This window comes from Sus scrofa, chromosome 14 (assembly GCF_000003025.6).
Source record: "Sus scrofa isolate TJ Tabasco breed Duroc chromosome 14, Sscrofa11.1, whole genome shotgun sequence".
Classification (NCBI taxonomy): domain Eukaryota; kingdom Metazoa; phylum Chordata; class Mammalia; order Artiodactyla; family Suidae; genus Sus; species Sus scrofa.
In genome coordinates this window covers 45585631-45611750 of record NC_010456.5, presented here as the reverse complement: position 1 = coordinate 45611750, position 26120 = coordinate 45585631, and the positions used below count along the sequence as shown (strand labels likewise).

Genomic DNA, 26120 nt, shown 5'->3' with positions numbered 1-26120 from the left:
TCCTTCATGCAATTTTATAACCCCACACAAAGCTGAGTCTTTGCTGTGGGAGCCTAATGGCTTCTCCCACTGGGGACCCGCTGGTAATAAACTCTGACTTAGAGCAGATGCACTTTGGAGCTCTAGGACTTGGCAGGGGTGGAGTGGAGTGGGGAGTGGACAACAAATAAAATCAAGCCATCTCTCCTTTCCATTTTCCCTAGTATTTTTTATTCTTTCCCTATCCCATTCTGTAAGTAATTTACATGAAACATTTTTTTATTTAGTTCAGGAAGATATCCCTTCTTTATTCTGAGGTATTTTTGCTGCTGCCTTAGAATATTGGGGTGAATGTGTTGAGAGCAGCAGAATCACACTTACCATTTTGCCTTTGAGCGATTTGTTTAGATAAATATAAGGAAATCATCTCTGCACTCTAAGAAATAGCTCGTGCTGCTGTCACCCTTAGGGTTTTCTGTGCCATGTTCTTTCTCATCTTATACTTGAGTGACCTAAAGGCGACCCTAGAGCAAGCTGCATCTTACAGGTGCCTGGAATGCTTCAGTATTTTCTTCTTCCTTAAAGCAATATAACTTGTTTTTGGCATTGCCTTTACTGCTGTACCTATTCCAGGTGGGCTTTTCTTAATCTACATTTTATAGAGAGAGATTTGCTTTGCACAGAGTTGTTCTGTGCATCATTTCACATCTTTTTTTTTTTTTTTTTTTTTGTCTTTTGTCTTTTTTGTTGTTGTTGTTGTTGTTGTTGTTGCTATTTCTTGGGCCGCTACCGCGGCATATGGAGGTTCCCAGGCTAGGGGTCTAATCGGAGCTGTAGCCACTGGCCTACGCCAGAGCCACAGCAACGCGGGATCCGAGCCGCGTCTGCAACCTACACCACAGCTCACGGCAATGCCGGATCGTTAACCCACTGAGCAAGGGCAGGGACCGAACCCGCAACCTCATGGTTCCTAGTCGGATTCGTTAACCACTGCGCCACGACGGGAACTCCTCATTTCACATCTTAATGACCTCTCTTTTTGTCATATGGTTGTAATTCACAAAATCTGTCATCATTTGCTGCGCTTTTTTTTACCCATTGTTTATTTTAGCCTCCTACAGTATTTTCAGTTTCTGCCATTGTTGCATAGCTATGCAGTCTGGGTCACTGTACATATAGGTCTGATCTATTGTGTAAGTTGGTTTTTTGTTTTGTTTTGTTTTGTTTTAGCTGTGCCCACGGCATGTGGAAGTTCCCAGGTCAGGAATTGAATCCAAGCCAGGGCAGTTACCTGAGTTGCTGCAGAGATAATGCCGGATCCTTACCTTAGCCCACTGCACCACAATGGAACTTCCAGTTGTTTTCGTTTTGTAATTCTTAAATGCAACAAAGAAACTCCCTAGTCTGGGTGCTTCTGTAAGCAAAAAAAGCTCCCATGATGTGCACGGCATTCTTGTGGTTTGGCCTTTTTGAGAAGTTTCAAGATTTTTTATTTTAAAGGTAGGGTTAATCTATGTTAATATACCCTTTTCCCCAAATAAATGTGTTACATTTATCCGTATTGAAACTTACCTGATTTTTTAATATTGTTGCCTATATTGCTAACTGAATTAAGTCTGTTTTACCTTATTTTTGTGGTTTTTCATGCTCACTAACCAGATACCAGTTAATCTCTTTCTCCTGTGGCTATATTTATATTACTGTATGTAATGTATTTCCCCTAAATCATTTATGAAAATATACAAATAAGTATTAATATAAAATGAGACTCTTTTTCATGACTCCTTGACTCTTGAAATTATCCTTTTACCATTTTCCATTTCTCCTTTTTAGATAGTCTTTCAGCAATTTCAGTTCATTGTATCTTATAAATGTTTATGCAAATTTGGGTGGTGCAGCATAGTACTACTGCCAACCGCAGATTTAATAATATAATTACAAAGTGGGATTGAGTTTACCTTTATTTGTTCCTCTAAAGACGCCAGGGCTGCCGCTTGCTGAGGGTTCTCTTGTGTATATTTTCTCTCCTCTTGTTAATTCAGTAGTCTAAAGACTATTACCTTTATGGGCTATCACCTGTTGTATGGTAGCTGTTTCTATCAGCTCCCGAGGCTCTAGGAAGCTGCTTTTATGAAGTGCTAGTGGAAAATGCTTGAATGGGGAGTTCCTGTTGTGGCTCAGGGGAACAAATCTGATTAATATCCAGGAGGATGCAGGTTCAATTCCCAGCCTCACTCAGGGGGTTAAAGATCTGGCATTGCCTTGAGCTGTAGTGTAGGTCTTGAACAAGGTTCAGATCCTGTGTGGCTGTGGCTGTGGTGTAGGCCGGCAGCTGTAGCTCTGATTCGACTGCTAGCCTGGGAACAAGTTGGGGCTCACGTTTTATTTACTTGATTGTCCACCCTTGGTAACTCTTTTTCTCTGATTCTCTTAAGTGGCAGTTGCTTTTCACAGATGGTCTGTCTCTGAAATGTTATGTTTAAAAAATTGACTTTCCTCCCAAAAGATTGGACTCTCAATTCCAGCACTGCCATTTGGCTATCCTATTGCCTGAGCAAGGTTGCTTCCTCTCTATACTCTTCAGTCCTTACCTGTAAATGGGATGTGATAACATGTACCTCTTAATGTTGTTTTGGGAACCAAGCCTTGGCATGTAAAGGCAGACCCCTTTAGGACACCTTCCCCACTGCAGTACCATGCCCTGCTTCTCACTGTGGAGAGAAGGAGCAGCAATGGTAAGCTTGCTCTCACATTAAGTTGTGAATGTGGGATAAGCACTATACAGCACACATGGTCCTTTTGATGAGCACTTGGTGCCTGGAAAAACTGCATTTCTCCTGAGTGTTGCTGTGTTTTTATGTAAAAGTTCTGTGAATTTTTTAAGTGATTATTCTTTTGCTTTGTCCTTTGTGCAGCATTAGAGCTCAGTGTCCTTGCCACTTTTAGGAAATGTGTCTAGGATTAGTTTCTGAGTTTACTTTACTTTCTACTCACTCTCACTTTTATGTTTTCCATCTTATTTCTACAGAAGGCCTTTGAATACTTTTGGAATGAAGTAGGATATAAATAAATACACACGCAAATCCAGAAAAATGTGAAATGGCTTAGACAAAGAACTAAACATGTTAGTTTTTATTTCCTTTTTTTTTTTTTTTCAATTGTGGTAAAATTGACATAACAAAATTGACCAATTTTACTTGTGCATTTCACCAAGATACTCCCGGCTAAAAGTTATCTTCAGTTCCTGGATAACATTGCTTTCTTATATCTCCAATTTCTGTTCAGATGTCATTAATTCCAGAAAGCATTCAATGACCTACCAGAGTAGTTAGCACTTTTTCTCCTCTGGGTTTTGGAGCACATCCTACCAATGCTGAGAAATCTGGATTGAAAGTTATATCATTATTTTATATATTTCTAAGAAAAAAGAAAATGCTGATAATTAAGTAATGACCTAGTTATTTCTTATCACTTAAGTTTTAATTTTACATAAACTGAATGAGCTCTTTTAACTCCATTATACACAGAAATAACCAACCATTATGAGACACCATTGAATTTAAGGATATTAAATCTCAAATTCAGAGATGTTAATATGTGAGTAAACATGCATCTTAGAAGTGATGAAATAAATATATCTTTTAGCTGAGTGTGATTATTTGTTTATTTTTATTTTATTTTTTTAAGTGAGTTAAAAATTTTTTTTTTTTTTGCCATGCCCACAGCATATGGAAGTTCCCAGGCCAGGGATAAATCCATGCTATAGCAGTGACCCAAGCTGCTGCAATGACAATGCTGGATCTGTAACCTGCTCTGCAGCAAGAAAATACCTGTTTTGCCTGTTTGTTTATTTTTAGCCTCTTCTACCTTCCTATAAGCTTTTCAAGTGTCAGAAAATGTGACTTTGTTTATCTTAAATTCTTAAAGCCTTCACATTTTGAAAACACATAACTGGTGTTGGATGATTATTGCAAAGGACCTTTACATTCTTATGACATTGTTTTGACATTGGGTATTTTATATATTATGCATAATTCCTATGAATAAAAAACAACTTTATATCTACAGTCTGCCAAAACTCTGTTCCACCTCACCTGAGAAAGAGCACAAAATTAGTCTTTTTGCTAACAGCCTAAGTTTAGAATAGGAATTAGAATCATAGAATAATAGAGTTGGGAAGAATCTTGGAGATTATCTAATCCAGCCTATACGTATTTTTAATACATTGAATAAAAACTTACCCTACCACTTTTATTTATCAAATGAGTAGACAACTGCTAATCAACCAGACCTTCTGATTATAGAGTGTACGCCAATGAGACATAATTATAGCCCGAAGCAGAGAACTTTGACATTAAACTTTTTAAAATTTGCATAAATTAAAATGGACTTTTGGTGTATATATCTTTACACATGCCTAGATGCACACACATATACATTTATATATATTTACACATATGTATTTATTTAATGTTGACATATACATATGTATAACATGTATAGATTTACGTAACCATCATAATTGATACATTTGACAAAGTGAGGAAACTGATGTTATGTGGCTTTGAAATCTAGGTCTCTTTATCCTTAGCTCAATATTTTCTCCATTATTCCACATTAGCTTCTTTCCCTATAAATATTCTCTGGTCCATTCAAGCTGGCCTGTTCATCATTCCTTTTCATTCCGTGTACCTATCTTCTCCTGATACCTTTGGTTGGGACAAACCTTCTGCCTAAAATACCCTCCACTTGCAGAAAAAAGTGCTAGACTTGTCAAAGTCCTACAATTTCCTCAAGAAATCAACTTCTCCTTTAATGAAACTTTTTTTTTTTTTTTTTGTCTTTTGTCTTTTTTGTTGTTGTTGTTGTTGTTATTGTTGCTATTTCTTGGGCCGCTCCCGCGGCATATGGAGGTTCCCAGGCTAGGCATATGGAGGTTCCCAGGCTAGGGGTTGAATCGGAGCTGCAGCCACCGGCCTATGCCAGAGCCACAGCAACGCGGGATCCGAGCTGCGTCTGCAACCTACACCACAGCTCATGGCAACGCCGGATCGTTAACCCACTGAGCAAGAGCAGGGATCGAACCCGCAACCTCATGGTTCCTAGTCAGATTCGTTAACCACTGCGCCACGACGGGAACTCCTAATGAAACTTTTGATTACCCTTGGTAATTACTCCCTTTCCAACCTCTTAGGAGCTTGCATTATAATTTGTCTTTTAATATATATACTGCAAGTGGAAATTTGATCTTTTACCGTTTGCCCCTTCCATTTCATTTTTATTTAGTAAAAATTTGTACTAGTGAAGATTTTTTTTGGGAGGTGGAGAGTCTTCCAGGTATTTCCCTTGGTCCTGTAACTGTGGCAGTGTTCTCTCTTCTTTCTACCATTATGTAGTTTTAGAGGCTGTATCAGATGGCTCTTTTTTTGAACTTAGCCATGGTTGCTATGGCTAAAATAACCACCAACTGAAATGAGAATATTTGCTGGCCATCAGTTGTTTTGCACTGTCAGTGTCTGAACGCTCTTCCTGTGTTTTGGGAATTCTCTCTCTTATACTTCTGCCTCCTTGCTTTCCACTATTGAAGGTGAAAACATCAGATCCTAACTTTCCCATCCTTCTTTGCAACTAGGACCCCACCTTTGAATTGGGAGCTAAAGGCCCGAAGAAGAAAGGATATACAGAATTTGTTCTGGTGTGGCAGGGGACAATAGTGACATCCATTTCCCTAGGGTGGCATTTAGTAGTGGTGGTGGCAGCATGGCAAACTGTGGTGTCCTGTGTTTAGTTGCAATTGTTATATTGCCTTCAGCAGGAAGCTTTTGTGATGTGATTTTGACTGTGGGTATGGAGGCCTGGTTTTCCACCTTTCCCAATAGCCATACTTCCTTTCCACTTAAAATCAGCCAGAAATGATTCCTTGTGTGAAAAACTAAGAATTTTGCCTAGTATGGTATCAGAGAGGCTGGACTTAAAAGCCTTGCGATGGGTTCTCATCTTGGTTCTGTCCCAAGCCATCTGACCTTACGTGAATTGAATTTTCAGATTCTTCATTTCTAAAATAAGGATGTGAATTGAATTTTCAGATTCTTCATTTCTAAAATAAGGATGTTTTCAAGGTCTTTTCAGCTCTAAGATTCTAATTTGTTTTGTTTCTGCTAATTGGCCAGTGGGATGCTAATCTGTTCATCACTGGCTGCCAAATCCATCAGCAGGTACCACCAATATTCTGTTCATGATTATTTCAATATGGCATTGTTCTTTTCCTGTTCTAGCAATTCCTGGGTTCTTGTGCCTGTATTTAATCCTATTGTTAACAGATGTTTACTCGTACTATGTACTGCTTACATCTTGACAGGTGTAAAAATGTTCTTTGTTCTCTATTTAGGGATCTGATTGAAGGGAAAAAAATGCTTTAGGCATCAGTAGGTTTCAAGGTTTCCCTGGTGATATTAATTCAGATGAGAGCTCCTTAGTGGTGAGTTGAGGCTTAAAGTCATAAATTGTAAAAATTACGTTTTAATGCAATACTGTTAGCTGAGAGATTCACAGTTTAAAGAGACCACACTTTTTATAGTTGTTGTTTTTGTTTTTTTTTAACGTATGCACAGTGGAATAACTAATGTGAAATAATTTTTCAGGAAAACTAACAACAAATGTGTTATAAGTGCTACTTTATTATAGGGTTATAGTCTTTAGCTCTGCAATTGTCTTAAAAAAAAAAAAAAAAAAGGTGAAGAGGGAGAAGGAGCTTAGAGGTCATCCACTTTCAAACCTAGCCTCAAATGAAAAGAATCTCCTTGAAGCTTCCTGACCCTTAATCTATATCTTTTCCAAACACCACATGAAAATAAAATGAGATAAACATTAACTTGTCTTCCATCTTACCTTAGTAATCTCTGATGTTTCTTTATGGTTTCATTTGTCACCATGATAAAAATTGATAATACTTTTTTTATGTGGTCATACTGGTCTCAAAAACAGTAGTGGACACTGGGTTGCCAGTGAGTGTGACGGTTAATTTTTTGTAAGAGCTACTTTTATATCTTCTAGGGGAAAAGGTAGACAGAGTTAATTAATTAGTCATTCAAATTCAAGTTTAATAAACATTTTTTGAATCCCAGATGTTTTAGGGAGTTTCACCTATGTGGAAATGGCAAGTTTTTAAATTTAGTGCCCACATTGTGCCAATTGCTGTGGAGTTATAATGAAGTATTAAACAGTCCTATGATAGTCTTTAGATTTAGCTAGAAAATATTTAAAAAATCAATACACATGGAACAGGTCTAAGATGGTCAAGGGACAAAGTGCAATAAATACTAACTATAAAAAATGAAGCAGAAATTTAGATACAAAGATTAATTTATCTTTAGCTGAGGAAACCTGGGGACAGCACAGGCATACCTTGTTTATTGTGTTTCACCTCTTTAATGTGCTTTGCAGATATTATGCTTTGTTTGTTTGGTTTGGTTTGGTTTGGTTTGTTTGCAAATGGAAGCTATGTGGCAATCCTGCAGTGAACAAGTCTATTAAAGTCATTTTCCCAACAGTATTTGCTCACTTCATGTTTCTGTGTCACATTTTGGTAATTCTTGCAATATTTCAAACTTTTTTGTTATTATTATATTTCTTCATATTATCTGTGATCATTGATTTTTTTTTATGTTGTTATTGCAAAAAGATAATGACTCTGAAGGCTCTAATGATGGTTATCATTTTTTAGCAATGAAATATTCTTAAATTAATTAGGTGTTTTAGACATAATACTATTGAACTCTTAATAGACTATAGTACAGTTTAATCATAACTTTGATATGTGCAGAAACCAAAAAAATTCTGTAATTTGCTTTATTGTGAGATTCACTTTATTGCAGTGGTCTGGAACCAGATCCACAGCATCTCTGAGATCTGCCTGTACACAGTAGAGGTGAGACTTGAGTGATGTGCCTGTAGTATTCTGAGAGGGCAACAGGTCAGAGAAGGGAGAACCATTCTGGGAAAGTGGTGGGTTAGGATCAGAGAAAGACCAGAAGAGAGGACAAGTGTGGCATATGTGTGCAGGAGTGAAGAGAAGGAAATTTCTAGACTAGGGTTGGTGTTAATGAATCAAATGAATGCGTGAACAGTGAGGGTGGTGCTAGATCAAAAGGTGGGAGAGTTTATATCTGAAATAGGCCGTAAAAAGGTATGATAAACATTTGTTCCTAGAGCATATTAGAAAAGATTATTTTGTGTATCACCCTACATTCTCTTACTTTCTTTTGTTTTCCTTCAGACTCCCTCGAGCCCACTTATCAGCAGCTTCAGAAAATGAAACTGGACAAGAGTCCCTTTGTGGTCGTGTCTGTGGTTGGGCAGGAACTCCTGACAGCTGGCCACCACGGAGCCTCTGTGGTTGTCTTAGAAGCTGCTCTGAAGATTGGCACCTGCAGCCTCAAACTGAGAGGTTCCGTTTTCTCTGCACTGAGCAGTGCTTATTGGTCTCTTGGAAACACAGAGAAGAGCACTGGATACATGCAGCAGGACTTGGATGTAGCCAAGACCTTAGGTAGAGTTATGCTTTTCTCCTTTACTTCACTATAGAAAGAAAATGAAGAAAGCTGATTAACCTGACATTAATGGGAATGACATGTGCAATGAAAAGTGATTGTGTATCTAGGACATTTCTGTTTTAGAGTATTCAGACCTTTAGAGCTTTTCATTTAACAAGGTACCAAGGCTCCCAAAAAGCCAAAAGATATGGACTAACGTTCATTGCCACCTCAGAGATACAGGCTCACAGATTTAATATCCCAAATGATAGTATTTGTGGGTGAGTCTTTCACCTTAATTATAATTTTTGTCTATATTAGAATGCACCATCATTTTGTTGGAAAAGACAGTGCAGTGTAATGTTTAAGAGAGTGGACTATGAAGCCCGACTGCTGAATTAGAATCCTGACTCTGCCACTTACCAGCTGTATGACCTTTGCCAAATTTCCTAACCTCTCCGTGCTGCTGTTTCCTTGCTTATAAAAAAAATGTGGTTTATGATAATCATTATAGTGATTATTCAAGGGATTGCAGGATTGCAGTAGGAGAAAAGATATGGTGAGTCTGCCATCAGCATACTTATAAAGAAGCAACATATTATGGTAGGTTTGGAGCCAAGTGACTGAACCAACAAGCTGATGGTTGTTCAGAACCAAAGGAATGACCTCTCATTTCCAGGACACTTATGTCCCTGACTGCAATTGTATTATAACAACAATACAGTTGTCCAGAGATTTAACTTCTAGGACCATAACTTCCCATATAGTCTTTTAGAAGAAGAAAATACTTTTCTCAGAGAAGGCCAGCGAAGTCTAGTAAATCTGTGTCTCTTAAATTAAGATGGCCATTTTATACTACAAAAAATGCGGTAACTTAGAGAAATTTTATCTTTTTTTTAAACCCAATTCAGGTGACCAGACAGGAGAATGCCGAGCTCATGGGAATCTGGGCTCTGCATTCTTCTCCAAAGGAAATTACCGGGAGGCTCTCACTAACCACAGGCATCAGTTGGTGCTTGCCATGAAACTCAAGGATCGAGAGGTAGGAAGTTTACCTGCAGACCAAAACAGTTTTTTTGAAACATGGGGTCTTTTTTTGCTGCTCAAAATGTTTTAAGTATCCTAAAATATTACTTTCAGAAGTTGTAGTCATTGCTTCTAACTTTCATAAAAAATGAGGTGTTGGCCATGTAGACCTTGGGGATATAGTGGTAAATAAGACATGGTCCCTGACCTCAGGTTCTAACAGCTTGCTCAGATACATTGTTCTATTCTCTTCAAATGTGCTATGGAGTAGACATATGTAAAATTAACAAAAGCTGTATCATCATGATATAGTCATTAAATTAAAGAAGCACACATTATGCTTTATCTAAGATAGAGTATTATTGCTGTGAACACTTTACCTTGTTTTCTTGATGGATTTTTAACTCAGGTGGTAGAAGCATATTAAATTTCATCAAGAGATCTGAATTGTAAAGATAAAGAATATAATCCTAGTCTCTTCTAAATAAATGAAATGTAATGTTCTCAGAGACTTGTTATCCAGTTGATGCAACATGATGTTGCCTGCAGAGTGGAAAGAGGACAGGGTTTGGCATGAGATAGGCCCAGATTTGAATCCCTGTTCCAGTTCTTCCTGGCTCTGGGATCTTGGGGAAGTTATTACTTTACTTCTCTCTGCTTCTGATTTCTTATTCAGAAAATGATGATTCTGTTTATTCCATACACAGTTGTGATAGTATTATAAATAATATATGTAAAGTACCTTGCATGGTATCTGGAATTCCTTAAATGGTAGTAATAATCTAATGCTATAAATAAGAAAGAGAAGGTTAATAGCATAGGCAATAATAAATTTATGAATTAATCTGTGTTGGGAAATATCTTTAGTTACATTAACATTTCAGAATTTCACTATAGGACATTCTGGAGATTAATTATATTCTTTAAATGACCTGGCATCTTCATGTCTCTAGAACACAGTAAGGCACTAGGAAGGAATTGGGAAACAAAAAAGCTTTTACTTCAGTGGTATGCTGGAATATTCCCTTGGGAAGGCTGGAATTCTGCAGTCTCTAATCCATGAATCAGAAAAAAGCTTTTGAAGACTACCAAGGACCGTGGACTTTTGGTAGTTTATTCTCAAGAGAGTTTATAAACAGGTTTAGTTTACAGGTAATTCTTATAATAATTCTTCTATAATTATAGATGATCTGATTTCTTGAAGTTAACAGAATGAAAAGAGGGATCAGATTTCTAGAGGCAGATATACTGACAGCACTAAGAGCCAGGTTTAAGAACTAGAACAGCATAGCTATCTAGATAGGGCCATTTAAGTGAAGGAACAGATAATTATAAATATGTCAAGAGTTGAATTTATACCCTATTTTCCTAACCTTTGAAATGTGTATATTAGCCCAATTACTAGATAGGCTAGAAGGACTTTTAATTAGGGGCATGAGGTTGGGATATGTATTTAAAGAAGTAAAAATTTTCTGCCTTCCCTTTTCTGAATAGTGTAATTTTCCACAGCCTGTGCTATCTAGATTTTATGTCTTTGCCGTACAATAAATTATTGAGAAATCATTGAATTATAAGGATGGCAGGGACCTTGAGATAATACTGGTACCAGTTTCCTCCCCCAACCTCTCCATCTTAGAGTTGCCACCTACTACAGACCTCTTTCACCCCCTTCCACTGGCCTCTGCTTAACCAAAACTACAGTAGTTCACAAACTTGCCTACTGGGATATCCTCCTTAAGTGAGAACCCCTGAGACTGATTTTTAAACCTACTTTTCCCTTCTGAGGCAAGATAGAGGATGTCCAGCTGGCATAGTTAAGGATCTGTGGCCTCTCCTTTTCTAAGTTTAAGATACCATTCATATTCTCCTCAGAGTTTCTGATTATCAAAACCTCATTAATTTTTGCAACTTTCTTCTGGCTATTCCCCTTTCATTCTGGCCCACTCTCATTGCCAGTTATCTATAGCTTGACTGAAGGAGAATCCTTATTCTGGAATGTTCTGCTGTCTAGCCTATACTCCTGCTCTGTGTTGCTGAAGCATATTTGTCTGATTTCTAGACTGACCCATAAAATTTCTCTTTTCTCTCATTGTATGTCTCTTCTGTTGTGTTTGCTTCTGGAATTATAGGATACCATTAATTTTCTTATGTATTTTAATGTTATTTCTTGTCATTATTCTTAATTGTTAAGGTTGTGTTTGAGTACTTCTTCTTACCTGCCTCCAGTTAACTGAAAAATCTTTATCCCCACATCCCTGAAACCAACCATGGATTGTTAATGTTGGAGTTAATATCAGTTCAGAATTTAAAGGAATATACAAAATGCCTAAAGGGAAATATTGCCGTAATATGTACTTTAATTAGGTTCAAAATTTGAGTTGGTTAGTCTTATGGGATTTAATTCAGTTAAGTGTGACATCTGCTCATGAAGCACCTAATGTGTACCTGGCTCTGTGCTGGGGGCCCAGGGTCTAGGCAGTGGTTGTGTGGTCACTCCATTTAAGGGGCTTATGTTCTCTTTAAACATAAATATTAAAACACTGCATGAGCAACAAATGCTCAGTGTTCTCTTAATCACTGCTAAGACTCTATAATTTCAGAGAAGACAGAGACTGATAGAAACTTGAGGAAGCTTTGTGAAACAAATAGAAATCAATCTGGCCCCTGGTAAGATATAGATATTGGCATATGTGGTTCTAAAACCTGGTCAGCATATCAGTTATGTTTTGCTGAGTGATAACATAATCCATTTCTTTAGCAAAGGCCAGATATTTTCACAATTCTACTATATATATCTTATATATAGTCACAGATTCTTGGGTTTTTTTAAAGTAATATTTATTAGTTTTATCTAATTACATAAGAAATACATGAAAAATATCAACTATAAGCCTACTATCCTGTTAGCATTCTGGGTATAATTTGGTCATATATGCAATTATAATTGTTCATATGTATTCATATGAATGTTGAAATCCTATTAAAATACTGTTTTTTAACTTGGTTTTTCATTAATATTTTCCACTTATTTTAAAATGTTTCTTCATTTTATTAAATATTTATTGAATGTCTTTTGGTTTATCATAATTTATTCAGTTTATTTCTTTACCGTTATATATTTAATTTGTTTCAAAAGTTTTGGTATTAGGAAATCTGGAAAAATATCTAGGTAGATAAATATTTGAACATATCTCTAATCTTTTCCTTTGGTTGAACTATTAGAAGTGGGCTTGTCTGGAAAAAATATATTAAGACTTCTGATATTCATTGCTAAATTGCTCTCCGAAAGGCTGTGTCTCTGTTTTAAGTTCTCCAAACAGTGTATAAAAGTTTTCATTTCCTTGCCCTAGTTAACACTGGGTGTTACTATTGAAACTAACAGTCAATTTGATATTTTAAAAAATGGTATCTTATTGTTTTAACTTACATTTCTTTGATCACTATAGGGTTGACTATTTTTAAAATTTCTTTTGTAAAGAGATTCAATACTTAAACCTATTTTTTTCTATTGTGATATTTGTTATTTTATATTGATCTGACTCTGAGCATAGCTGTATCATTCTACTGAGCTGTTGGGCAATTTGTATTTTAATGTATAGTATTTTTTTTTTATTTTGGTAGTTGATAATTTTTTTTAATGTTACTGGAGTATAGTTGATTTACAATATTGTGTTAAGTGTATAGCAAGTGATTTATTTCAACATATACATATAGCCATTCTTTTTCAGATTGTTTTCTCATATAGGTTATTTACAGAATATTGAGTAGAGTTCCCTGTGCTGTGCAATAGGTCCTGGTTGTTTATTTTATATATAATAGTATGTATATGTTAATCCCAAACTCCTAATTTACCCTCCCCATCATTGTTTCTCCTTCAATAACCATAAACCTAATTTCAAAATCTGTGAACTCCAGCAGCTGCAGCTCCTATTTGACCACTGGCCTGGGAACTTCCATATGCCGCAGGTGTGGCCCTAAAAACAAAAAAAAAACAAAATAAAAAAAAAACCCCAAAATCTGTGAACTTGTTTCTGTTTTGTAAGTTCATTTGTATCATTTTTAAAAATTAGATTCCACATATAAGTGATATCATATAATGGTCTTTGTCTAATATAGTATGATAATCTCTAGCTCCATCATATTGTTGCAAATGGCGTTATTTTGTTCTTTTTATGACTGAGTAGTATTCCACTGTATATATATACCACATCTTCTTTATCCATTCATCTGTCAATGGACATTTAGGTTGCTTCCAAGTCTTGACTATTGTAAATAGTGCTACAATGAACATTGGAGTGAATGTATCTTTTTTGAATATGGTTTTCTCCAGATATATGCCCAAGAGTGGGATTGCTGGATCTTATGGTAGTTCTATTTTTAGTTTTCTAATGTATAGTTTTAATTATTGTTGCTCTATAATATATTTTACATCTGCTACAAGTCCCATACCATTATTATTTTTAATGTTTAGGATATTCTTGTCTCTCCCTCCTGCACCAAATGTATTTTAAAATCGTTTTGTCAAATTTTAGAGCCTCTTCCACTGTGTTTTTTACTGAAAGTATGTGAAATTTACATATTGATTAAGGATAAATTGATGTCTTTTCAATGGTTGATCCTCTATTCAAGAGCCTGATCTGTTCTTTCGTTTACTCTTTCATGCTCCTCACTGATCCATACTTATGGGGAAATTTTTTTCCTAGATATTTAATATATCTTGTTGGAAGTGGGATATTTTTGCCATTGTGTCTTTTCTAAAAGCTAGTTATCAATGGCATTTAGAAAAGGTGTTTATTTTGCACATTTTGTAATTGGCCATGTGAAAATTCTCTCATTATAGCTCATGATTTCTTTATTGATTCTCTTGGATTTTCTCATAATGCAAACTTTCTGCAAATAATGATAATTTTGTATGTTTCTTTTCTTATCTTATACCCCTCCTTTTTTTTCCTCTTAATTATGGCACTAGTCAGAACTTTGAGAACACACCCAAAAACTGTTATATTCTTTGAGTATAGTATGTTCAGAGAATGTACTTTTTTAGGATTAGCCTTCTCTGACATTGTATCTGTGACCTCAGATTGTATCTTGGTTTTCCTTTTGCATTATTTTGATATTGAAATAAAATACGAGAAGCTGCCTTTTGAAGCAAAAATTAACCACTGTGAATACTATTCGAGTGAGAAAACCAAGCTGCATCTTTCTACCTCTTAATGTCTTTGCTACAGTACATTTTAAGATTTTCCCACATAGCAAGATAGCAGCCTGAAACCACTTTATCCACTTACTTAAAAAGCAATATGTATTTCTTTTATGTGATTACTCTTAGGTAATTAATGGGGGAGGTGATACCTTCTCCACAGGATTTTTCAATCTAACCAACCTTCTGTCTGCTTTAACAGTTTCAAAATTAATTTCAAACAGCCACGGAGACCTTCCTGTGAGCTAATATTAATTGTCAAAAGAGTGCATAAATTATATTGTACTAGAGATGTTCTTTATTCAGGGAATCTGTTATGCAAATATGCTGATGACTCTGAGGTTTTTTTATCAGTCTAATTTCTCTCCTGAGCTTCATATTTATTTATCCAAATGCTTCCTAGACATCCATTTTCAATTCATTATGCCTGACTTAGTCCTCGACCTGTGCCTGCTTCTTCATTCACCGTTTGTCCTAGTGCTCAAACCATCTCCTAGTGCCTCACTCTCATGTTTGATTTATTACTGGGTTCTCTTCTTTCCATAGGAGAAATGTCTTTTCTGGCTCATCCCTTCTGCCATATCATCTTTTGTCTTGACTGTTGTGGTAGCTCCTCTCAGAACTTTCTATATGTATATTGGGCCATGCATGCCACATATGGAAGTTCCTGGGCCAGAATCAACATGTGCCACAGTAGTGATCAGAGTCACAGCAGTGACAATGCCAGATCCTTAACCCACTGAGCCACTGGGGAACTCTAGAACTTTCTGTATGTTTTAACAGACACTCTCCTCCAAGCAAAGAAGAGGGTGTGTCTGTTAACTAGATCTGTGAGCATAGCCTGAAGCTACTGCCATGAGAAGATAATTTCAGAGTATGAACTTAGATATTTGACAAACTTAGGCTTGAACTTTGTCTTGGCCATTTATTTCTGTATGACCTTGAAAATTACCTAACTCTTCTAAGTGTGATAGACATGTTAGTTGTTTCCAATTTTTGCCTGTTATGAAAAAGCCACTACAAACATATATATCTTTTGGTAAACATCAGCACTTATATCTGTAAAATGATTGGTCATACATGTGTTTAGATTTATTAGGTTTTTACCTGTTTTGCTATGTACTTGTACCAAGTTTTATTATCAGCAATATAAGGGATTGTTAAGCCTTAATATAACATAAACATTTAAAAGAAAAAGGTATGTAGAAACACTAATATCTGATTAAACTGTGTGTGTAACTAGATAGAAATTATTTTAAAGGTACCTACTTTGCTTATTATTATGAGAATTAAAGTGAGTTAGTTCACATAAAAAGCTTGCTTAGCACAGTGCCTGAAATATAATAAGGATTCAAAAAAGAATTGGTATTGGCATTAACATTGTCATCATCGTTTAAATGATTCATATGAATGTTGCATATGCCTGTATAACACTGGTGTTTATTTTAGGGTAAAATTGTTTTCCTCCAGATATTCAAGTAAACTGGACACTCTCAGAAAAAAATGCTGTTTATTTTGTTAAGAGTTTTGCATACCTCTTGTCACACTGGAGTATGTAAATATTCTAATTTGTGGAATCCACTTTAACTCTGCCCCAATTCTAGTTTCTTCTTTATCCAATCCATCACCTACAGAGCTCTCTGGGTTATCCTTCTAAACTTTGGTTCTGATCATGTAATTTTCCTGCTTAAAAGCCTTTAACAACTTTCTGTTGCCTTTAGGATAAAGTCCAAACCCCTTCATAACCTATTCTCATTACTTTTCTTCAACTACTCTATGTGTCAAATACCTCATAATCTATTCATGCAAGTCTACTTGTCATACTTTGTTAAACGTGCCTTATACTCTACCCTCTGTATCTTTACTTAATTGTGGTCCTTCTGCATAGAAGACTCCATCTTTAACTCTTGACGATGTTTTTCTTATTCAAGTTTTTTTGAATTTTCTCTGCTTCGCGAAAGCTTTCTTTCTCAATTTCTATCTTTTCTACCCAATATCATATAAATGTTGGTAAAAGCCACTTTACCAATCCTTTTTAAAACAATCAGTGTCTTTTGTGTCCTGTTTAAGAAAATTTTTTTTTTTTAATCTTTATTTTTTTGGTCTTTTTGTCTTTTTAGGGCCACACCCATGGCATATGGAGGTCCCCAAGGCTAGGGGTCCAATGGGAGCTGCAGCCACCAGCCTACACCAGAGCCACAGCAACGCAGGATCTAAGCTGCCTCTGTGACCTACATCACAGCTCATGGCAATGCTGGATCCTCAACCCACTGAGCAAGGCCAGGGATAGAACCCACGTTCTCATGGATGCCAGTTGGGCTCACTAACCGCTGATCCACAACAGGAACTCCAAGAAAATGTTTGTGTATCCTAAAGTCATGAAGATAGTCTCCTTTGAGGCTTTATTGTTTTACCTTTGTGTTTAGGTTTACTGCCACCTGGAATTTGCTTTTGTGTTTGGTTTGGGGCAGGTATCAAAGTTCAGTTTTCTTCCCCATGTGAATATTCATTTGACTTAACACCATATATTCACAAGATTTTACTGTGTACTACTTTTGTCATAAACAAAGTGATATGTGCTGTTGATCTCTTTGTCCATTTTTAGGACAATAGCATATTGCTTAATTACTATAGCTTTTTAATGACTCTGGAAATCCTATCATGTAATTCTTATAGCTTTGTTTTTCTTAAAATTATTTTGGCTATTCCAGGTTCTTTACAGTTATAATGTATACAAATATATGAATATAAATATATAAAACATACATGTATTTTAGAATGAGCTCATAGTCCCCCCTCCTTTCACTCAAACATTCTGCTGGAATTTTGACTGGCATAGCATTGAACCTATAAATATATATGAATTTTATAGTCCACGAACATGGTATATTTCTCCATTTATTAGGTCTTATAAAATCTATTCCAACAATGTTTTATAGTATTGCATAACTATAGTATAGTATTGCATAACTTTCTTTAGTTTTATCCTTAGGTTTTGTGTGCGTCTGTGTGTGTGTGTGCACACATAGGGATGTGTTATTGTAAATGATGTTGTTAAATTTTATTTTTCCCTCATCCCCTTCCTCTACCTAGATATTCAGTAACCCTTGGAATAGGTATATTTGCTTATCCATCTGTATTCCCATACTGCTTTGTTTTTTACTGTTAAATCTTTAAAATTACATAAGTAATATATGAGTTATTGATGTAAAAAATTAAAACGTGGTGCTTTCCAGAAATGACCACTGTTACCAGTTTGAAGTGTATCCTTCTAGACTACGCTGTCCACTATGGTAGCCGTTGCTACATGTGGCTGTTAAACATTTAAGTGTGTGTAGTTTTAATTGAGATGTGCTCTAAATTTAAAATACACACTGGACTTTGAAGACTTAGAATGAAAGAAGAATATAAAGTATTTCTAAGTTTGCATTTTTCTGACAATATAGTGATACTATTTTGGATACACTGAATTAAATTAAAAATGTTATTAAAGTTATTTTCACTTTTATAGTTTTCTGTGGTTACTAGAAAGTTTAAATTATTATGTTTGTATTAGACAGCATGGTTGTAGCCCATTTTCTATTATGGTTTTGTTTTTTATAAATGGAAATAGGATATTATTTTCCAAATGTTTTTTCACTTAATAGTCTTAAACCTCTTTTCATGTTAGCATGTACAGATCAAACACATTCTTCTGAACTTCCATGTAGTGATATGTATTTTGGATGTACCATTCATCTGCTGATGGAATGTTCAGAGAGGATTTTCTTTCCTTTTACAAACACAGTTGCAGTAAAAAAAAAGACCTTTTTCAAGTCTCTTTATATACATTTAGGACAAGAGTAGTATGTAATGAGTGGGATCTCTGGGTCAACAGATATTATACATATTTCAAATTAAAAAATTTTCCCAAATTGCTCACCACAAAGGCTATTCTAAACCTGTAAGCACTTCATATTAACCTTTAGATATTTTCTTCAAATTGCTTGGCAGGAGTTCCCGTCGTGGCGCAGTGGTTAATGAATCCTACTGGGAGCCATGAGGTTGCGGGTTCGGTCCCTGCCCTTGCTCAGTGGGTTAATGATCCGGTGTTGCCGTGAGCTGTGGTGTAGGTTGCAGACGCGGCTCGGATCCGGAGTTGCTGTGGCTCTGGCATAGGCTGGCAGCTACAGCTCCGATTAGACCCCTAGCCTGGGAACCTCCATATACCGCGGAGCGGCCCAAGAAATGGCAGAAAAAAAAAAAAAAACCCGAATCAAATTGCTTGGCAAACCGTAGCCCATAGTGATATCTCAGTTATAGTGCTCATTGATTATTTGTTTATAATGGTTGTCTTCTCCCCATTTTTAACTGGCAGCTTCTGGAGAGAATGGAGAATAGCTTATTTATATTGATAATCTCACTCATTCATTTATTCAACACATGTTTACTGGGTTCTCACTGTGTGCCAGCCCCTTTCATGCCTTTAATGTAATGATAAATATGCCATTGTCCTTGCCCTCATGGAGCTCAAATCTTCTGGCAAATCCCCTGTAGTGTTCCAGTCCAGTGCTGATAAATGCTTACCACATGGAGGAAAACACTGAGGGTATGTAGTAGGTAAAGAGTGCTTTCCTCTCCTTGCTCTTATGAATGGTGGTCTTTGTTTCACTCAGGCCTGGAGAGGAAGCCTTATGAAGCTCAGTAGTAAATACCAACTAAGTTTGCTCATTTCTTCTTTTCTTTGCTGTAAATAACTAAAATCTAAACCATTGCAGTTGGAGTGGGTCAGCAATGAGATCCTGCGCCATAGCACAGGGAACTATATCTAGTCACTTGTGATGGAACATGGTGGAGGATAATGTGAAAAAAAGAATGCATATACATATGTATGACTGGGTCACTTTGCTGTGCAGCAAGAAATAGAACATTGTAAATCAGCTATAATGAAAAAAAAATCTAAAAAAATCCACATTTAGGAGTTCCCATTGTGGCGCAGTGGTTAATGAATCCGACTAGGAACCATGAGCTTGCGGGTTCGATCCCTGCCCTTGCTCAGTGGGTTAACGATCCGGTGTTGCCGTGAGCTGTGGTGTAGGTCACAGATGTGTCTCGAATCCTGCGTTGCTGTGGCTCTGGCGTAGGCCGGCGGCTACAGCTCCGATTAGATCCCTAGCAGGGGAATCTCCGTATGCTGCGGGTGCGGCCCTAGAAAAGGCAAAAAGACCAAAAAAAAAAAAAAAAAAGAAAAAAATCCACATTTAATAAGGATACTTTTTATATTTTTTATATACTTTTTATATTTATATTCATAATGCCTCCCATGTTAAAGATCTTTTAAAATGAAATTTCATTCTTTGCTATTTTGAAGATTAAAGATAAATCATAATCATTACCAATTTATGACACCTGTTGGTTCACAGGAACTGTTACTGTCTCCCCAAAAAGACTACTTGAATTCGTGAGAAAATTGAGCCTTCTGGATTTCCTTCAGGATGTGGCTACAGGAAATTAATTAGATGATTTTTTTATGACATCATCCTGACTACAGCACTTTGTCCAAAAACAATGCTGTTTTTCTTGGACCTTTTTGCAGACATTTTCTACACCATGTATACTAGTATATTAGTAGTATGAAACCCACACAAAGGTTTGTGGGGGTGGTGTATGAGAGAGAGACAGAGACAGAGAGAAAGAATACAGTGAGGTAATTATTTTACTTCCAGTAGTACACGAGAGTGGGTTAAAAAGTAAAAAGCATTCCATTTTAGCAGAGAGCCATATCCTCATAGGGAGTATTAAGTTCAGGAGGGAAATGCTTGGCAACCACTGCTGTGGTGTGTATCTTACAGGCTTTTCAGAAACCAGTAAGATTGTTAAGCTGTAACTCTTCAAATCACTGAAGACTGTAGGACTTGGAAAGTGGACACTTGGTTAAGAACGGAGATAGGACATCAATCCCTTGTTTGTACTCTTTGTACTTTATATATAAATCAGCTGAGTCAGACCTTTTAAGCTTGTAATGAATTATAGAAGGCTCTTTTTCTCCTACTGACAAAATAGTTATTACTTCAAAAGAAATAGCATACCCAGTGAATATGTGTGTATGTATATGTAATATATGGTATGTTTGCAAATCATTCTGCCCTCAGCTGTTCCATTTTTCCAACTATATTTTTTCAAGCTCTAAGTTACCATCACTCACTTGTTATATGTTTGGTTGTCCTCTTCCAGCCATAGCATTTTGTATCCTCTTCCTCTACAGAAACTACTCTAAGAAGTTGGAGATATAATTATGAATCCTGGTTTTGTCACTAGTGGCCATATGTTATGGGCAGACCTTTTCTGGAAACTCTCTTAGTTGCTGGTCACCATCTGTAAAGAGAAAGGCCAGATCAGATCATCTTTGAGTCATATTGCCCAATGCAGTAGCCATTAGCCACATGTGGTTATTATAAATTAATTAAAATTAAAGTAAAAAAAATAGTTCCCCAAACCACATTTTAAGTGCCCAGTAGTCTGTGTACCAAGTGGTTACCATATTGGACAACACAGAAAAATATCTATTATTTCAGAAAGTTCTATTGAGTAGTATTATTAGAGTCTCTTGTGGCTCTAATTTTTAAATGAATCAGAATACAAAGAGTACATCAGTGTGAAGCATAGAACACCTTTTTTCCATAGTGCCTGCTAATTATAGTAGATTCATCTGTATTCTCTGTAGATACACATGGAAAGAAGGAAGGTTAAGTCTCTAACAATGGCAAAATATACCAGTTCAGCCATGCATAACAATTGTAAAACAACAAACTATAAAAGTTATAAAACAAAGCAAACTGTAAAACAAATAACTCTCTAGAGGGTACTAGAAAGTGACCAAAAGCAGGCAGAAATTGGAAGAGAATTAATATTTGGAAGAAAGGAATAACACTAGATGAATTTCTTGTATTTAATGTCTTTTTCATTTTTGCTAGAGTGCCAGCACAGCCTCACAGTGCTACTAAAACTTGTATGGAAACCTATAGTCTTATTAGTTGTGGAATCAAAGGACAGAGTTTGGGCTTACAATAGCAACCAGAAAGGGAGGAGTAAATCTTGAAAAGGAGAAAGCTACATAAGAGAAGCCCAAAATCTGTGTATAAAGTCTCACCATATCCTGGGTAACCCCCGAAGTGAGTATATGAGGGCAGATTCCAACTAACTTGGCTAAGATTGAAAGAACTGAACAGAGATTTCAGCTGCTCCTCACTTTAGGGGAAACAGTTTGGTGTATGAATTCATCAGGGTTAACTATTGCAAAAACAAAAAGTCAATGCTTTATAGAATAATGTACAAAATCCTGAGCGTTGATAATGTATCATTCACAAAGTCTGGGATATATTCCAAAATTGTTAGCCATATAAAGAAATGGAAAAATGTGATTCCTAAAGAGAAAAAGCATTCATTAAGACCAACCCCAAGGTAACCCAGATGTTGTAATTAAGTGATAAGATTTTAAAAATAGTTATTATAACTATGTCCAAATATGGAAAGTAAAAATGCTTATAATGAATGGATAGAAAAATCTCAGTAGAGAAATAGAAATTATAAGAAGATAAAATGGCAATTTTAGCACTGAAAAATACAGCACCCATTGGATAAGTTTAATATAATAATAAGATGAAGGAGAAAAAAGCATGAACTTGAAGATAGGTCAGTGAAAATTAATCTAAAAATCAGAGAAAATAGGTTGAAAAGAATTAACAGAGCCTCAGTGCCTTGTGGGACAACATGTTTAATTATGTGTTACAGAAAGAGAAGATAAAGAAAATAATGGAAAATAAGAATATTTATAGAAATAATGGCTAAAATTTCCCTAAATTTAGTAAGTTAAATAAATAAATTTACAGATTCTGAAAAGCCAGCTCACGCCAAGCAGAATAACTACAGAGGAAACCATACCTATCCACTACATAGTCAAAGTGCTGTAAATCAGTTATAAGGGGAAAGTCTTGAAAGTAACCAGGATAAATACCATGTTAGAAAAAGAGGGAGCAACAGTATAAATGATGGCTGATTTCTTTTAAAGATTTTTATTTTTTTCTATTGTAGTTGATTTACAATGTTCTGTCAATTTCTGCTGTACAGCAAAGAGACCCAGTCCCATATATATATATATATATACACACACATTTTCACATTATCCTCCAGTGATGGCTGATTTCTTATGAGAAGTAATGAAATGGAGAATATAATGGAACACAATTTGCAAAATGCTGAAAGAAGAAAGCCCCCAAACCCAAAACACTGTCTACACAGAATTCCATAACCAGCAAAAAATAATTTTTAAGAATGAAAGTAAAGAATTTTCAGATAAGTGAAAACTAAGAAAATTATCAACAGACCCAGCACTGTAAGAAATGCTAAGGGAAGATTTTCAGGCTGATAGAAAATGATACCAAATGGAAACTCCAAATTGTAGAATTTTAAGAGTCCTAGTCATTTAAAATCATGATTATCAGTGGTAATTATTATATATGTGATTACTATTTACCATTTACAGGTACATTTCTTATTTTCTTATACATTACGTCATGTTATTGTCACAAGACTCCAGAGCATGTATTTGGATTTCAGGAATGGATCTTTATACAGTTTGTATAGTTTGGTAATTTCCCAGAGAGACAGGCTCCCTGGGTATACCAAAACTTTTGCTTGGTAATGTATATGTTCACCACATGAGGAACTGAACTCAACCAAGAACTGAGAGATATGAGTGTAAAGAGTCAAAATTAAAGGACTCAGAGACAGCCAGAATCTGACATATTGGAGACCGCAGCATGATCCAAGGACTGAGAGGAGTCTTAGAGTTATTGTTGATGAAGGTACTGATGACGATTTGTAATGCTAAGATGCTGCCATTCCAGTGTGGAGTGGCAAGCTGTGCTGACAGAACAGATTAACTTGCACTTCCTTGATTTTTAACTTTGGGTTTATCTATTCTAGGGACCATAGAAACTTCAGAAACTGAAGCAGATTAGTGGTATTATTCCTGTTTTATAGATGAGAAAATTAAGGCTTAAGGAGGATGAGTGATTTTTCTTTAGGCCACACTGTTAATAAGTGTTAGAATGACGGTTTTGGAAGAAAATATGAAATACATTCTGCTAGCTACTTGGAATATAATTTTTGGTAAAAATCTTTAATCCTTGCTGAAATGCAGTTTATCCTATGTGTCCAGTTTTTAAAAAGACAATTTCCCAAACAAAAACAACAAAAGCCATAATTTCCTATAGTCCATTTTAATTTTATAAGGACGTCACTGAGACTTGTTTAATTTTATGTCATTGTGGGTTAGAACAATTAAAATATGATGAGAATAGATTTTAAGAACAGTGCCCTTCCCATCCACTGCTACAGATGATCCAAATTAGGAATCCTTTCTTATTTTCAATTTTTGTTCACTATTGGGAAAAAAAAAAGTTGATTTTCAAAGCTGTAATCAGAATCTTTTATTCCCCTTGAATAAAGGCACTTTTCTCTGATTACCATAAAACATCTATGACTCTCAAAGTTCTCTTTTTCTACGGAGAAATCACATCCCAAAGAAATCACCAATGAATTGCTTATCACTTTGATTCCTTAATTCACATTCTTCTGCAGACTCACTAGCCAGGTGTTTGTTGGTTTCTAGAGGTGTGTTAGAGCTTGTCTTTGGGCCTTTCCTGGAAGGTAGAGGTTGAGAGTGCTAAAAACCTTCTAAAGTTTTTTGTACCATTTTAATCTTCAGTGACACTTCACTAATTAATCAGTTTATTAAACTGATTTTCCTTAGAATTTGTGGTAATTGGTTAAGCCTAAATCTTTACTTTTAACTATCTTTAGGAGGTTTTACTAGGCAAACCAAGAGGCTAAAATCATTGCAGGATGAATAAATTCTCAAGACAATCAGTAAGCATTCTCAAATTCTCCAGAAATATTAGGCATATAAGGAATTGACTATGCTGATAGGAATTTGCCAACAGAATGTCATTAAGATCAAATAGACGTTGGTTCTCATTTTTTTTTTCCATATCTTTTTAGGGCCACACCTGTGGCATATGGAGGTACCCAGGCTAGGGGTCGAACTGGAGCTGTAGCTGCTGGCCTACACCACAGCCACAGCAATGCAGGATCTGAGCCAAGTCTGTGACCTACACCACAGTTCATGGCAATGCCAGATCCTTAACACACTGAGCAACGCTGGGGATCGAAACTGCGTCTTCATGGATGCTAGTCAGATTCGTCTCTGCTGAGCCAAGACGGGAACTCCAAATTCTCACTTCTGACACTTACTTAGTTAAGTGACCTTGAGTAAGTTACTTAACTTTCTCTAAGCCTCAGTCTCCCAACTGATAAAAATAAGGATGGTATGCAATGCAATTTTTTGCATTGTTTAGCATAAAGCATGTGGTCAGTTGGTAAGCCACCACCATCCTCATCATCTTCATCCTCCTCCTCTACCCATGAAAGCTATTAAAGAAGTTCTAGTTACTGTATATATTGATACTATCATAACTCTACCCATTTTTCTCAGCAAATCTTATTACTAATTCAGAGCCATTTCTCTCCTGAATCCAAATCAGTGAGGTAATAATTTTTACTTTGATACTTTACTACTGGATCCTGGTGGCTCAGGCTAACCAAGATTTGAGTGTTGATACATTTGAAGTATCCCTATAATAAAAGCAGTGGTGACACTCTCTGTTTCATTGATCTCTAAGCCATCTGTAATACTGCCCTGTAAAACCTGTCACTTTTGTTATATCAGTTTCTTTGCTTGTTGTAGTCCAATGCTGCTTCAGCTGGGGTGGGGGTGGGGGTCAGAATCACTTGGCCAGCCTTTCTAGACCAAACCTACTAGCTCCCATCTTGTACCCCATCTACTGATTTGATGTTTTTACCATCTCAGTAGCGTAGGCGAGTAGAGTGGTAGACAGCATAGTTTGAAAAAAAGTGATTTTAAGTTTCTTCTTCTCCCATAATAGGTTACAAACCTATTCTTTTCTGTAAACCAACTATAATGGAAAAAATAAAAATCATTAAAAACATAAAGTCATTTATAGAAAACAGAACAAACAATCAAATGAAAAAAAAACTTATTACTTTGTTTTACTGCAGGATAACTTTACTGTCTCCAGAAAAGCAGCTGGAGTAATTTCTTTCTTGAAGGAGAAGGGGAAAAAGGGGGCATTTTCATGTAAGAACAGTCGTAAGGTCAAGTATGATTGGTTCTATGAGTAACTCCCAAGGTTCAGCAGACTCTGATAAGAATTTCCTTTACTAAATTACTGGAATGGAAGAGTATTTAATACTTGTAAAATCTATACTAGGCTTCTGGTTCCTACTATTGTTCAGTTACAAAGTCACTTTTACTGCATATGAGA

At 36.0% G+C, this 26120-nt stretch overlaps 1 protein-coding gene across 1 annotated transcript in view; it reads left to right on the top strand.

Annotated features, from left to right (window-relative positions):
- The window catches only part of TTC28 (tetratricopeptide repeat domain 28), a 607234-nt gene that overhangs the window by 313276 nt on the left and 267838 nt on the right, over positions 1-26120 (top strand). The window contains 2 exon segments of the mRNA XM_021074051.1: positions 8255-8527; positions 9422-9552. Of these exon segments, the coding sequence (XP_020929710.1) occupies positions 8255-8527; positions 9422-9552 (404 nt within the window).